Genomic DNA, 14,110 nt, shown 5'->3' on the forward strand with positions numbered 1-14,110 from the left:
ACTCATGTTCTCTGTGTGGGAACATGACCATCGCGATGCTGCGCTCCAGATACCTCCTCGTCAAGCGGGGGGGTATCCCCCTTGCCATGCCCCGTTCTAGTTCCTCCGGTTCTCGGAGGGCTACTTCGGCTCATGGTCAGGGTGACTTGAGGATCACAGTGAGAGCTTCCCCGTCGAGTGCGTCTCCGCGGGCCTCTCACTCCTCTAGCGCATCGCACCGTCTGGGGTTTCCGGACGAGTTTGTGGAGTCCTCGGACAGGGCGGGGCCCAGCATCTCGTTCGGAGCTCCAGCAGATGACAGGATGTCGGTCACTGCATCGGGGGATGAGCTAGGTTCTGGAGATGATGATTCGGCTGCGCTGCCTCCATCAGGAAGAGTGGCGTTGACCGAGTCAGATCCAGAACTGACTGCTATGCTTTCCCGGGCCGCTGAGAGCATCGGGCTGCACTGGAGGCCTCCTCCTTCTCCCGAACGCTCAAGGCTGGACGATTGGTTCCTGGGGGCGCAGGCCGATCGCAGGCAACCGCCTCCGGTTCCATTCTTCCCGGAAGTGCATGAGGAGGTGACTAGGTCTTGGAGGGCACCTTTTTCTGCCCGAAACAGACCTAGTGCCTCCTCCGTCCTCACCACCCTCGACGGTGGGGCGGCCCAAGGGTATGTGGAGATCCCCCCAGTTGAGCGCGCCATTGCAATGCAGCTCTGCCCGCAGGGCGCTGCCGCCTGGAGGGGTAATCCACGCCTTCCGTCCAGGGCCTGTAAGTTCTCGTCCGCTCTGACGGCCAAGGCTTACAGTGCTGCTGGACAGGCCGCTTCCGCCCTGCACGCCATGGCCCTCCTGCAAGTCCACCAGGCCAAGGCGTTAAAGCAGTTGCACGAGGGTGGTGCTGACCCAGCCGGATTGCAGGAACTGCGCACAGCGACGGACCTTGCCCTACGGGCGACGAAAGTCACGGCGCGGGCCCTGGGTCAGACGATGTCCACGTTGGTGGTCCAGGAGCGCCACTTATGGCTGACCTTGGCGGATATGAGGGAGTCTGACAAACACCGTTTCTTAGACGCCCCGATCTCCCAGGCCGGCCTATTCGGCGAAGCGGTGGAGGGCTTTGCCCAACAGTTCTCCGCCGCACAGCAGCAGACAGAGGCGTTTCGACACATCCTGCCCCGGCGGTCCGCTGCTGTCTCCACCCCACCGCCGGCTGCAGCTCCTCCGTCTGCTCGTCGCCGAGGGCGCCCTCCTGCGGCCTCCACCTCCGCTCCAGCTCGGCCCCAGCAGCAGCCTTCACAACGGCCGCAGCGTGGAGCTGGCCGCAGGAAAGCGGCGCAGCCCGTCTCTGCCCCTGCCAAATCTGTGAAGCGCCAGGGCAAGCGGCGGCCCTGAGACGGGCGACCCGGAGTCTCTGGATCCTGCTCTTCAGGAGATGGTGACTGCACCACTCCTTCCCCCGGAGGAGGGCCGGGTGGAGAATCTTTTGTTCCCTTTTTATTCTGTTCCGCCACTGGCTCTCCAGCCAGTGGTACCCAAAACCTCAAAAAAAGAGCAGTTTCCTTTTTCTCCGGGTCCCAAGAGGGCGAGGATGGCAGTGCACGAGACCCCGTCTCCACACTCCCGTCCCCCTCTCCTTTCGCCTATGAGCAGCAGGGTCCGGTCCGAGGACGCGATGCCTTCTCCCGCGCCCCCTGCTCAGCCTTGGAGCCAGGTAAGTGTCGCACTGCACACTCAGACCCCACTTCGGAACGCACTGCCTTCCGAGGCGGGCCCCTGCGCTCCACTTCGCTGCCCCGCCGTGGGTACGTCCGTGGCTCCCTTGGTCCCGCTTGTACGGTTTCTGGGGGCCTGGCTAGCGCTCCCCAGGCTGTCTCGCTGGCTCATGAGAACCATCAGACTTGGCTACGCGATTCAGTTCGCCCGGCGTCCCCCCAAGTTCAGGGGCGTTCGGTTCACCTCTGTGTTGAGCAAGGATGCCCCTCTCTTGCGTGCGGAAGTCGCGGTCCTGCTGGCGAAGGACGCGATAGAGCCGGTCCCTCCAGCCGAGATGAAGTCGGGGTTTTACAGCCCGTACTTCATTGTACCCAAGAAAGGCGGTGGGTTACGACCAATCTTGGACCTGCGCGTCCTGAACCGGGCCCTTCACAAGCTCCCGTTCAGGATGTTGACGCAAAGACGCATTTTTCAATGCATCCGTCCGTTCGATTGGTTCGCAGCGATCGACCTGAAGGACGCGTACTTTCATGTCTCAATCCTGCCTCGACACAGACCGTTTCTCCGCTTTGCGTTCGAAGGACGAGCATATCAGTACAAAGTCCTCCCCTTCGGGCTATCCCTGTCGCCTCGTGTCTTCACCAAGGTCGTGGAGGCAGCCCTTGTTCCATTAAGGGAAGCAGGCATTCGCGTTCTCAACTACCTCGACGACTGGCTCATACTGGCCCAGTCTCGAGCACTGTTGTGCGATCACAGGGACACGGTGCTTGGCCACCTCAGCCGGATGGGGCTTCGGGTCAACTGGGAAAAGAGCAAACTCTCCCCTGTGCAGAGGATCTCTTTTCTCGGTATGGAGTTGGACTCGGTCAACCTCACAGCACGTCTCTCAGTAGAGCGTGCTCAGTCGATGCTGAACTGCCTGGAGTCTTTCCAGCGCAAGACAGCGGCTCCACTGAAACACTTTCAGAGGCTCCTGGGGCATATGGCATCCGCAGCCGCTGTCACGCCGCTCGGGTTGCTTCATATGAGACCGCTTCAGCATTGGCTTCACGACCGGGTCCCGAGATGGGCATGGCGACACGGCACTTACCGGGTCTCAGTTACCCCGTCCTGCCGTCAGACCTTCGGCCCGTGGTCGGATCTTGCTTTTCTTCGGGCAGGAGTTCCCCTAGTGCAAGTATCCAGGCACATTGTTGTCTCAACAGATGCCTCTGCCATGGGCTGGGGAGCCATGTGCAACGGGCGTGCAGCTGCAGGGCTCTGGACAGGGTCCCGGTTGCAGTGGCATGTCAATTGCCTCGAGTTGCTAGCAGTATGGCTTGCGCTGCGCCGCTTCAAAGGGCTGCTACACGACAAGCATGTACTGGTCCGTACGGACAACACTGCGACCGTTGCGTACATCAACCACCAGGGTGGTCTACGCTCCCGTCGCCTGTCGCAACTCGCTCGCCATCTTCTCCTTTGGAGTCAGAAGCATCTGAGGTCGCTTCGCGCCGTTCATATCCCTGGCGAGCTCAATCGTGCAGCCGACGAGCTCTCACGTCAGCCCGCCCTTCCGGGAGAATGGCGACTCCACCCCGAGGTAGTCCAGCTGATTTGGAGACACTTCGGGGACGCTCAGGTAGACCTGTTTGCCTCCCCGGACACGTCCCACTGCCAAATGTTTTACTCCCTGTCCGAGGGTACCCTCGGCACGGACGCGCTGGCACACAGCTGGCCTCGGGGCCTACGCAAATATGCGTTTCCCCCAGTGAGCCTTCTCGCGCAGACCCTGTGCAAAGTCAGGGAGGACGAGGAGCAGGTCCTCTTGGTGGCGCCGTACTGGCCCAGTCGGACTTGGTTCCCAGAACTCATGCTCCTCGCGACAGCCCCTCCTTGGCAAATTCCTCTGAGGAGGGATCTCCTTTCTCAGAGAGGGGGCACCCTCTGGCACCCGCGTCCAGACTTGTGGAATCTCCACGTATGGTCCTTGGACGGGACGCGGAGGTTCTAGGTGGGCTACCTCCATCGGTAGTAAACACAATCACTTCAGCTAGAGCCCCGTCTACAAGACACGCTTACAGGCTGAAGTGGAACCTGTTCGTCGATTGGTGTTCTTCCCGCCGGGAAGACCCCCGGGGATGCCCGATCGCGGTCGTGCTTTCTTTCCTGCAAGATGGGTTGGAGCGAAGGCTGTCTCCCTCCACCCTCAAAGTGTATGTCGCCGCTATTGCCGCACATCACGATGCAGTAGACGGTAAGTCTGTAGGGAAGCACGACTTGGTCGTCAGGTTCCTCAGAGGGGCGAGGAGGTTAAACCCTCCGCGCCCTCATCTGGTACCCTCTTGGGATCTCCCCTTGGTCCTGTTGGCCTTGAGGGAGGAGCCCTTTGAGCCTCTGCAGTTAGTAGAGCTTAAGTTTCTGTCGTTGAAGACAGCGCTCCTCACTGCATTGGCCTCGGTCAAGAGGGTAGGGGACCTGCAGGCATTTTCGGTCGACGATTCGTGCCTAGAATTCGGGCCGGATGACTCTCACGTTGTCCTGAGACCCCGGCCTGGTTACGTGCCCAAAGTTCCCACCACACCCTTCAGGGATCAGGTGGTGAACTTGCAAGCGCTGCCCCGGGAGGAGGCAGACCCAGCCATTGCTCTGCTTTGTCTCGTCCGCGCTTTGCGCACTTACGTGGACCGCACGCAGAGCTTCAGGACCTCAGACCAGCTCTTCGTCTGCTTCGGGGGACAGCAGAAGGGGAAGGCTGTCTCCAAACAAAGACTTGCCCACTGGATAGTCGAGGCTATAGTCTTGGCCTATCAGGCCCGGCGCTTACCGTGCCCCCTCGGTGTGAGAGCACACTCTACAAGAGCCATTGCTTCCTCTTGGGCGTTGGCGCGGGGCGCCTCGATAGCAGACATTTGTAGAGCTGCCGGCTGGGCGGCACCTAACACGTTTGCGAGATTTTATAATCTCCGTGTAGAGCCCGTGTCCTCCCGTGTACTTGGCTCAGACGGCCAGTAGCACTGGGACACTGCTCGGTGTCAATCCCGCTTGCTGCGCCATTCCCCTCTACGGACCGGATACGTGCGCTTTGTTGCTTCTCAGTTCAGTTCCCCATGGCGAACCCTGTTGAAGTTCCTCCCGCACCCTCGGCAGTCAGGCGTGGCGGAACGCCAGACGCCAGGTCCAGCACTCGTGTGTTTGCCCAAGGTCAGCCCTTGTGCTGGGCTAGGTGCCCGTGTGTAGTGATTCCCCTTCGGGTGGTCCCACATGTGTATTCTTCCACGGTACGGTTCCCCTCACGGTGAGCCCGTGTCTTTCCCTGGCAGAGACCTTCTGCCGTCTCTGCTGTGTTGTTATCTCACCCCAGGATGGCTGAGTCTACCTCAGAGACTTCCATATGTAGTACTGCCCTTGGTCAGTCCATATGTGTAATTGCCACGTGGTACCTCCTTACGCAGGATGTGGCTTCCGTAGCGTTCCTCTACTTGTGGTACGCTTTCCCAGTGTTATCCATAACCACTGTACGGAACAGCAGTGGCTGTCATCTCTGCCTAAGCCCTGTCCTATCTTCCACCCCAACTGGTGTGGGGGGACTTGCCGGCTTCCGCAGGGCACTGGAGGGGGTCAGCAATAGTGGCGTTTTCCAAGGGATCCCATTAGTCAGTCACACTGACGTTACGTCGAACGTGACTGACTGATAGGGAACGTCTCGGTTACGTATGTAACCCTCGTTCCCTGAAGGAGGGAACGGAGACGTAACGTCCCGTCGCCATAGTTGCTGTACCACCGCTGTACGGCCGGGGCACACAGTCTCGGCTCCTCAGCGAAAAACTGATGTGCGTTTGCACGCGCTCTCCTTTTATACCCGCACTGCGGGGCGGGGTGCGCGTGGCGAAACACGCACGCCAACTGTCATTGGCTTGTTTTGTTAACACTCGAAGATGATTGGGCTCTCGAGCGAGTTCCCATTAGTCAGTCACACTGACGTTACGTCTCCGTTCCCTCCTTCAGGGAACGAGGGTTACATACGTAACCGAGACGTTATGTTTAATAAATAAAACTAACAAATGGTAACTTAATAAAAATGTTGACACTTAAACAAAAAAACCACTTGAAAATATCACTAGGGCAAGTAAGGCAAAATGAACATTTTATAAAAATGAAATATTATTTAATGTTTTATAGAAATTATTAAATGCTTTATAAAACAATTTTTTGTTTGTATTTAATAAATACTGACACTTAATATTTTGCTAAAAAAACTAAATGTCACGATGGCAAGAAATGCAAACTTAATGTTTTATAAAAATTAAATATTTAATGTTTTATATAAATTATTAAATGCTTTATAAAAACTAATTTTTGTTTAATAAAAGGACTGACAACTTAAAAATGTTTGCCTGGGCAAGTAAAGCAAATTGAATGTTTTAGAGAAACAATACAAATGAATGCTTTATAAAAAATATTTTGTGTTTAATAAACACAGACACTTAATATTTTGCTAAAAACACAAAAAATGTCACGAGGGCAAGAAATACAAACTTAATGTTTTATAGAAATAAAACAATCTATTGGTTTATAGAAATTATTTAATGTTTTATAAAAATATGTCTCACACACACACAAAATCAGTAGGAAGAAGAAAAAAAAAAGTCCTGCAATCTGTAATTTACAGGCAGCAAGTGTGCTGGAATCTGATTGTAGAGAAGGAAATACATCAGGATATTACTTTCGGGAAAGTTGTTTGGAATGTGGCCAAATAAAGATTTAGTGAAGCAACATGTGAGCAAATGTAATTGAGCAGCTTTTTTAGCACTGTAATGAAATGAATGGTCACCTGTCGAGGGAGCGAGAGCTGAACTCCTCTCCTCCGGCTGAAGGGCTCAGGTAGATCTCCATGGCATCTTCAGCCGCGGTGCACGGCGAGGACGTCGGCAGATACACGGCCGTCCACAACTGCAGAGCCCGCGTGTGACAGACCGGCTGCAAAACCTGCGGACATCACAACAACTCAACATCTGCACAAATAATGCTGCATAAAGACAGAGAAATGAGGGGGAAAAAAAAACTGAATTTCTTTTAAACAGGGTTCTTCACAGTCATGGAAAACCTTCAAATATCGGAGATTTTTAAAACAGTGATTTCCAATCTGTAAAGGCACAGAAATGAACAAAATCTTAAAAACGTAAGGAAATTTCTCTGGTAAATATAAACTGTTTTTGTTAATTGGATTTTTTTTTTTAAATGTTACTTGAGTCTCAAAATGTGCATGAAGCTTGTTTTAAGTAATTATGTGTTTAGATGTGACACAAAAGCAATGTCTTAAAAAATGTAGCATATGTATCATATAGTTAATTAAAACCATTAAAAAAATAAATCCATTACTTGACATAAAAATATAAAATTTGATTTTATATCAGCTAGTTGCCAGGGCAAGACTCATCTTTTTTGCTTAGTTTTACTTTATGTACAAAAATAACTAAAATTTTAATAATTTTAAACTATATAGACATATAAAAAAATAACTGCATTTACTGGGCATTAGATAAATAAAGCACAGCAAAGGAGAAAGTTTAATGTGTCTTTTAAACGGTAACAGAAAATATTTAAATATAGGCTACAATATTTAAATATTGGTGAATTTTAAAACAACAATTTCCAATCTGGACAAGTCAGAGATATTATTAAAATCTTAAAGTGATATGGAAATGTCTATAGTAAATATAAATAGTATTTGTTCAGCTCTAAAACACCTAATTGGCTAAAACCCCTTTTTTTAGAGTCTGCAGTTGGAAGCACTTAATTATTAGGATGTGAAGGCAGCATAAATCCTCTCTGAACCAATCTAAAGGTGTGTGTTATAGTGTTTTGCATGTGTTTGTGTTTGGAGGTGTGCTGACCATATCATGGCAGGGGATGTAGAGGAAGTTCTGGAAGTTCTTGTTGCCGTTGCGCAAGAGCGACCAGACGGAGCAGGTGCGTTTATAGACGTTACGGGCCTCGCGCTCTTTCGCGTTATTGCATAGGAAGGTGCCGTACAGACAGGAGTACGTGTGCTGGACCAGCTTCACCTGGAAGTACAACAGAAAAACTCAAAAACAACAACAACATCTGGATGAGACCTACAGCTCATATAGGATTCATCCTTCCTCAATCAGTAGGAAGAAGAAAAAAAAAACCACTGAATAATAATTAAAATCATAATATAAAAGCTATTATAAAAAGTAATGCGTTTAATTTTTAATACCTAAATCTTAAGCATTATATTGACACGTTTAAATGAAAGCAAAGGCTGCGCACCAGAAAGGCCTCGTTGAACTCAAAGAGGCAGGGGAACTGCTTGAGGAGCTGATGAACGCAGTCCAGCCACTGCAGGAACACCGGACACTGTTCACTCACATCCTCTCCGTTCTCCTGATGACCGCAGCGGTCCGCAAACTTATGACCGTAATCCAGCCACTCCATCTCCACCAGCACCTGAAAACCCTGCCCAGACCCACAGACAGTCAGAGACACGAGCAGTTCTGACTCGGATGTGTAAAGACACTTTAAAGTTTGAACTGACTGAACTGAACTGACATTGAACTAAATTAATCTGAATAATGACACCGTCTGCTTTGAAACAATCTGTACTGAGTAAAGTGCTGTATAAATAACTGTGACTTGACTTAAATTAAACATGCATTTAATATTAATCTCTTCGCTGGCAAGCCCACAGACTGCATTTGGCAGATGCTTTTATCATTGCATTCAAGGTGCACGTTTAAGTTCATGTATGTGAATCAAACCCATGAGCAAACTAATTCACACGGAGCCGTATGTGGTGGTTCTTCTTCACGTGTACCTCTATGGTCCTGTAGAAGGGATCCAGAAGGATCTTTGCGAGGGCCACGATCTGCGGCGTGCGGTCCCAGCCGTCCGAGCAGTGCACCAGCACCGGCCGTCCCTCCCGCTCCACCGCAGAGCACACCAGAGTGGCGGCTTTCAGCATGACGGACAGGTGCTGCAGCCAACGGGTGCTTTCCAGAGCCGAGAGCCAGCTGGAGAGAGCAGACGCACGACTCGGGTTACAAACGTATGAACGCAACACCATAGAGACACTGCATGTGGAGGAGATCTGAAAATAACTGCAGATCTTTGATCTGGATCACCAAGCAGAATACAAGTGTGCGTTTGCTGGAAAATATATATATGATGCATTCTAAAAGTAGTTTAATGCATTATGCATTGCACCTTATAATGCATTGTATGATCACATTAATAATTGTAACCACAGTTATAAGACATATCTTTTCATTGTTACACCTTTAAAAAGTACAATGCATTAAAACAACCGATTTCAGACGTAACAAGGAATCTGCAATTATAATGCATTTTCACTTTGGTTACACTTATTTATGAAAATATATACAATGTAATGTAACGAGCATCATGAATAACTTTTTATACATCAATACATTTTATACATTATACGTAAAAGCCTCAAGTAAAGCGTTAAAAAATAAAAAAACATTGACTTCTGAAGTCGTTTTTGTAATGTCTACTCAATGATTCACTCATTATATTTGTAATAACTTTGAATTATCCTTCTCATCTAATTTTGATATTAGACTAATTGCGGTAAAACAAATCTGCTAGTTGAGCTTCAGATAAAGCAGCAAAACTGAATCCAAATCAAACTAGAGTCCACTGGAAACAATGTCTCATTTAGTCCCATTTCAACAAATTCATAGAGATCCATTGATATTGGCTAATTTAGGAGCTAATAAATATATATATTAATCGATTAAATTATATAATGCACCATGATAATGCACCATGTCACAAAATTTTTTCTTGAACATGACAATGATTCACTTACTTGCCGGGATCCGGGATCTGACTGCAAACGGCTCTGAGTGACTGAAAGCTGTTTCTGATGGAGTGGATATTGGCCATGCCCATAAACATCACCTCACAGTTAGGATAGTACTCTACAAACACAAATAAACCAGACCGAAACCTGCCTTCAGCAAACAAACAAATAAAAACAATAATGTCCAACGGCATCCAGAGATTGAGTACACGAGAGCAGCTGTGCTGACCTTCACACTCGCAGCCTCCTCCTTTGGCACGATTCGCCACGGCGGCGGTGTAAGAACGGGCATCCAGAATCAGTAATTTCTGAGCTGCAGCGCTGGCATCAGGAGCGGGACAACCCGTCAGAGACGAGTCTGAGGAAAACAGAGAGTGGGTGCGATTAGAAAAGAACACTAACATACTGCATACTATATACTGCATAGAGTATTAAATCAATCCAAGTTTATTTCTATAGCGCTTTTTACGATACAAATCGTTGCAAAGCAGCTTTACAGGAAATTAAGTTTCTACAATATATTTATATATTATAGAAACAATGTAATTTAACTTTTCTGTATATATTGAGTAGAAGTGATTAGAACAGGACACTGACATACTGCATAGCAGGGTCAAAAATTAATGGGGGATTAGTATCACCAAAATGAACACAAATGCCCTCAAATTTATGATAAGCCCTTATCATAAATGGATGCTCTGCAGTGAATGGGTGCCGTCAGAATGAGAGTCCAAACAGCTGATAAAAACAATAATCCACACCACTCCAGTCCATCAGTTAACATCTGGAGAAGACAAAAGATGTGTATTTATAAGAAACAATTCCATCATTACAAAGTTTTTAACTTCAAACCGTTGCTTTCAGGTAAAATGCAAGTCCATAATCCATAATAATGCTTCCTTCAATGAAACGGTTTAAAGTAACAATTGTCTTAATGATGGATTTGTTTGTTATCTTCACAAGATGTTAACTGATGGACTGGAGTGGTGTGGATTATTGTGATGTTTTTATCAGCTGTTTGGACTCTCATTCTGACGGCACCCATTCACTGCAGAGCATCCACTAGTGAGCAAGTGATGCAATGCTACATTTCTCCAAATCTGATGAAGAAACAAACTCATCTACATCTTGGATGGCATGAGAGACCTAAGAATAAAAAAAAAAAAAAAAAAAAAAAAAAAAAAAGGCAAATATTTCCCCTTTAATGGAAAAGCTCATTTCTGACCCAGGTGCATACGATCAAAAATAGTATGCAACAAATGTTTCAAAGCAAATCAGTCACTATACCACATACACAGGTTGCCTAAACAGACATGAACAAAAGTGAAGTGAACCGCTAGTTTGGCGCAGCTTCAATCGTGATCCAGTTATGATATTAAGATGCTCTGCAGTGTCTTGAATTGTGACATCTTCACCAGCTCTACCGCATACAGCAGAAGTCAGTATCAGTGTGCCAGAGAGGAGGCGGAGGATGAGATGAGTGACACAACAGAGTGTAGTTATAATTCTTCAGTCTGTCTCGCTGGAAAATCAACGACGGCCGCATGCGGAGGAACTTATACCATCACGACCATGACAGCCAATTCACTTACAGCCATTAAGACTTCACAGAGGCCAGCCAAAACCGAGCAGAAGAGTTAAAGATGAGTCTCGACTCAGCAGAAACAGACACGCCTGCATTCAGCGGAACACATTTAATTAATAAGAGTTATTGCATTAAGCAATGACATGCAGGATAAATGATTATTGGATCAGAACATAACCATCCTGCTTTGAATAATTTAATGAATTGCATTTTATGAAGAAGATAAGTGAGGTTTATTCATCCAAAACTCTTTACTGTGAGTGGTTGTGGCCCAAGTCAAAATACAAAGATTACATATAATGTTAATTTATTAACCAAAATTAATTTTAAGTTATGGTTTTGGCTGCCAGTGGTTTCGCAAAAATAAATTGATTATTTTGAAGCAATGATGCTCTCGTTTTATCTTGTGTTATAAATCAAGCATTAAAAATGTATCTATATATTATTTATATAATTGTTTTTAGTTTTTTTTTTCATTTTGACTGAATATTTTGCAAATGAACTCTAAATATATATAATTGAATTTTTTATAACGAAGCTGTGTGGAATGGTTCCAATTCACACCTTAAATATACAAACATTGAGTTTCAGCTCTAAAAAAAAAGCAAGCCCTGAAAATACAATGCATTAAAATACAAGCACTGTTAATGCAATGCAGTTTTGAATAAGTGAATTAGTTCTTATTTAACAAAAACACTCACAAAAACAAATATTATATATATTAACTATATGAAGAAATGTATTTGTGATTAAGCTATTGCATGTGTGCATTTATACAATGTTTTTAGACTACTGTTTTTCATACAAATAGGCTACCTAAAAACCATAAAGTTATATTTTTACCATGGTATTGAGGTGCTATATGTGTGGTTTAAACTGTGTTTATCACTATGGGAGACCGAATCTTAATAATAATAATAATAATAATAATAAAACACTTGGTCAGAATAAATTTAACCATATAAAACGAAGGTTGCTACAATTATTACAGATGTTACTGATTTTGATAATGAACAAAATTTAATCTCTGCATCCTAACTCAAGCTACTATCAAATGTGCTTTTCTGAGACAAAAAACGTGATGATAATAATATTATTAGGCAACCCAAACCTGTTCCTTGACTTGAAACAATATCACTCATTAGAACATGCAGAAACTGTAAAATATATATAATTTTATTTAGATATTTATTTTGTTAAGGAAAATTAATTCGTTTCTACAACTTTCACTTTGGAGCAAAAATCTAGCTTGAAAGAAATAAAGAATTGACATTTATCATGATAATTATCGATATCGACTGATATGAAAAAAATTGTGATAATTGTTTTGGCCATATCGCCCAGCGCTACTCGTGGCCACGCCAAAACTAAACCAAAAAGACGACGCACCTTCACTCACTTCCATTGAGGAAAAGTGAAGCCGCCATTGTCCCAATAATTGAGCTGATTTGGGACTGGAGTCTGCTCAGTAGAGAGCGAAGTGGAGATGCGTCCCGCCCACACTCCCGCCGAGTCAATCGCAAGCACACACCCCTGACCCTTTTTTAATTAGCCTGTACTGCTCCAATTTTTGTCTGCTGATTGCTGTATAAGAGGCTTGTGTTAAATTAAGGTAAATACAACTTCGCTTCATAAGACCTCAATATATCATCAGGAGCCACGGGTATTAATTTTGTCTTGCCTGTATATGCTTTTTTTGACTCTCAAAGTGACGGTAGCCACTGACTTGCATTGTATGAATCACCAAGGATCAGCTAAAAATCTTCTTTATTGTTCTACTGAAGATAAAAAGTCACCTACATCTTGGATGACCTGAGGGTAAGTAAATTAACAGAACATTTTTATTTTTGGGTGAACTAACCCATAACGCACAAACCATCAGACAGTTTCATCTGTTAGAGAAGCGTCTGATTGGGAGGATGTTGGCATCGGCCCTCGACTCATTTACTCTTCAACTGTGCAAAAAAACTCCTACCAAATTCCTTCTCAGACAACAGCCTCCGAACTCATTTGCAGGCGCTTATGGAGGTCAGTCTGCAGTCGAGTCGATGGCACCTCTGCCCGTCTCATTCCCAGCACACACTGGCAGCGTCCGAGAGGAAGCGGCTGTAATTGAGGGTGTGTTGCACAGAGTTTTCCCATGGCAATCCGCATGATTCTTAGCAATTGGGTCGGCGCAAATGACTTATTTGCTGTCCAACAGCGTAATTGTCTCTATAAGGGTTTACGCTCTGCCTTTGTGGGAAAAAAATGAGGGTGAGAATGCATTTTAAGACAAACTAATTACAAACGGCATTTCCACCCAACATGTATGCAGTAATTATCTGACAGAGAGAAAAAAAAAAAAAAAAAAAACTTTCAAAGGATTCAATGGTCTGAAACTGGAACTAGAAATGCCAGGATAAAGAGAAGCTTGGCTGAAACATTTACAGGTTCATGTTTATACTTACAGCTTAATTAATAGATTAATAATGTAATGTTAACTCATTACATTATTAATGTAATGAGTTAATAAAGTAATTAGGGCATTAATAAACTGGGAATTTGAAGGTTGAGATTAGAGATTCTGTATCCTATTTGCAAAATATAAGATTTAAATTTATTTTGATGCATTTTTCAGGGGATTTTTTTTAGTAGCAATAATCCGGCACTGACAGGCAGCAAATCAAAAAAAAGAGCACGCGGATAGTTTATTGCTGAGGAGACCACATTCTTTAACGCAATGATCACCATGATATTATCTGTATGAAACTGTGTCAAACGCTATCAAAGCAGTTCTAGCCATTATTATTGCACAAATCTCAACAACCGCAGACTCACTAATGTGCTGTTCCAGCAAACATGTGATTCGTGTCTGCTGAATATTTTTTCTGTTATTCGGATGAATTCGTTATTCGTTTTGAAGCCATTATCCGTGCCTTTCCGAATAAGGTATTCGGCTTAGGGCACATCCCTAATATATATACATACACACACACATATATATAGAAAGAC

The 14,110-nt window shown here is 45.8% G+C and overlaps 1 protein-coding gene across 3 annotated transcripts in view; it reads right to left on the bottom strand.

The window, feature by feature from the left end:
- Window positions 1-14,110, bottom strand: part of LOC306870376 (phosphatidylinositol-3,5-bisphosphate 3-phosphatase MTMR4-like) — a 72,061-nt gene that overhangs the window by 9,556 nt on the left and 48,395 nt on the right. For all 3 annotated transcript variants that reach the window (XM_079417607.1, XM_079417606.1, XM_079417608.1), the window contains 6 exons: window positions 9,761-9,889; window positions 9,538-9,649; window positions 8,521-8,716; window positions 7,977-8,162; window positions 7,577-7,747; window positions 6,514-6,668 (listed from right to left, as the gene is read on the bottom strand). In XM_079417607.1, coding sequence (XP_079273733.1) covers window positions 6,514-6,668; window positions 7,577-7,747; window positions 7,977-8,162; window positions 8,521-8,716; window positions 9,538-9,649; window positions 9,761-9,889 — 949 coding nt within the window. The remainder of the gene's footprint in view (window positions 1-6,513; window positions 6,669-7,576; window positions 7,748-7,976; window positions 8,163-8,520; window positions 8,717-9,537; window positions 9,650-9,760; window positions 9,890-14,110) is intronic.

This window comes from Barbus barbus, assembly GCF_936440315.1.
Source record: "Barbus barbus genome assembly, chromosome: 5".
In the NCBI taxonomy this organism is placed as follows: Eukaryota; Metazoa; Chordata; class Actinopteri; order Cypriniformes; family Cyprinidae; genus Barbus; species Barbus barbus.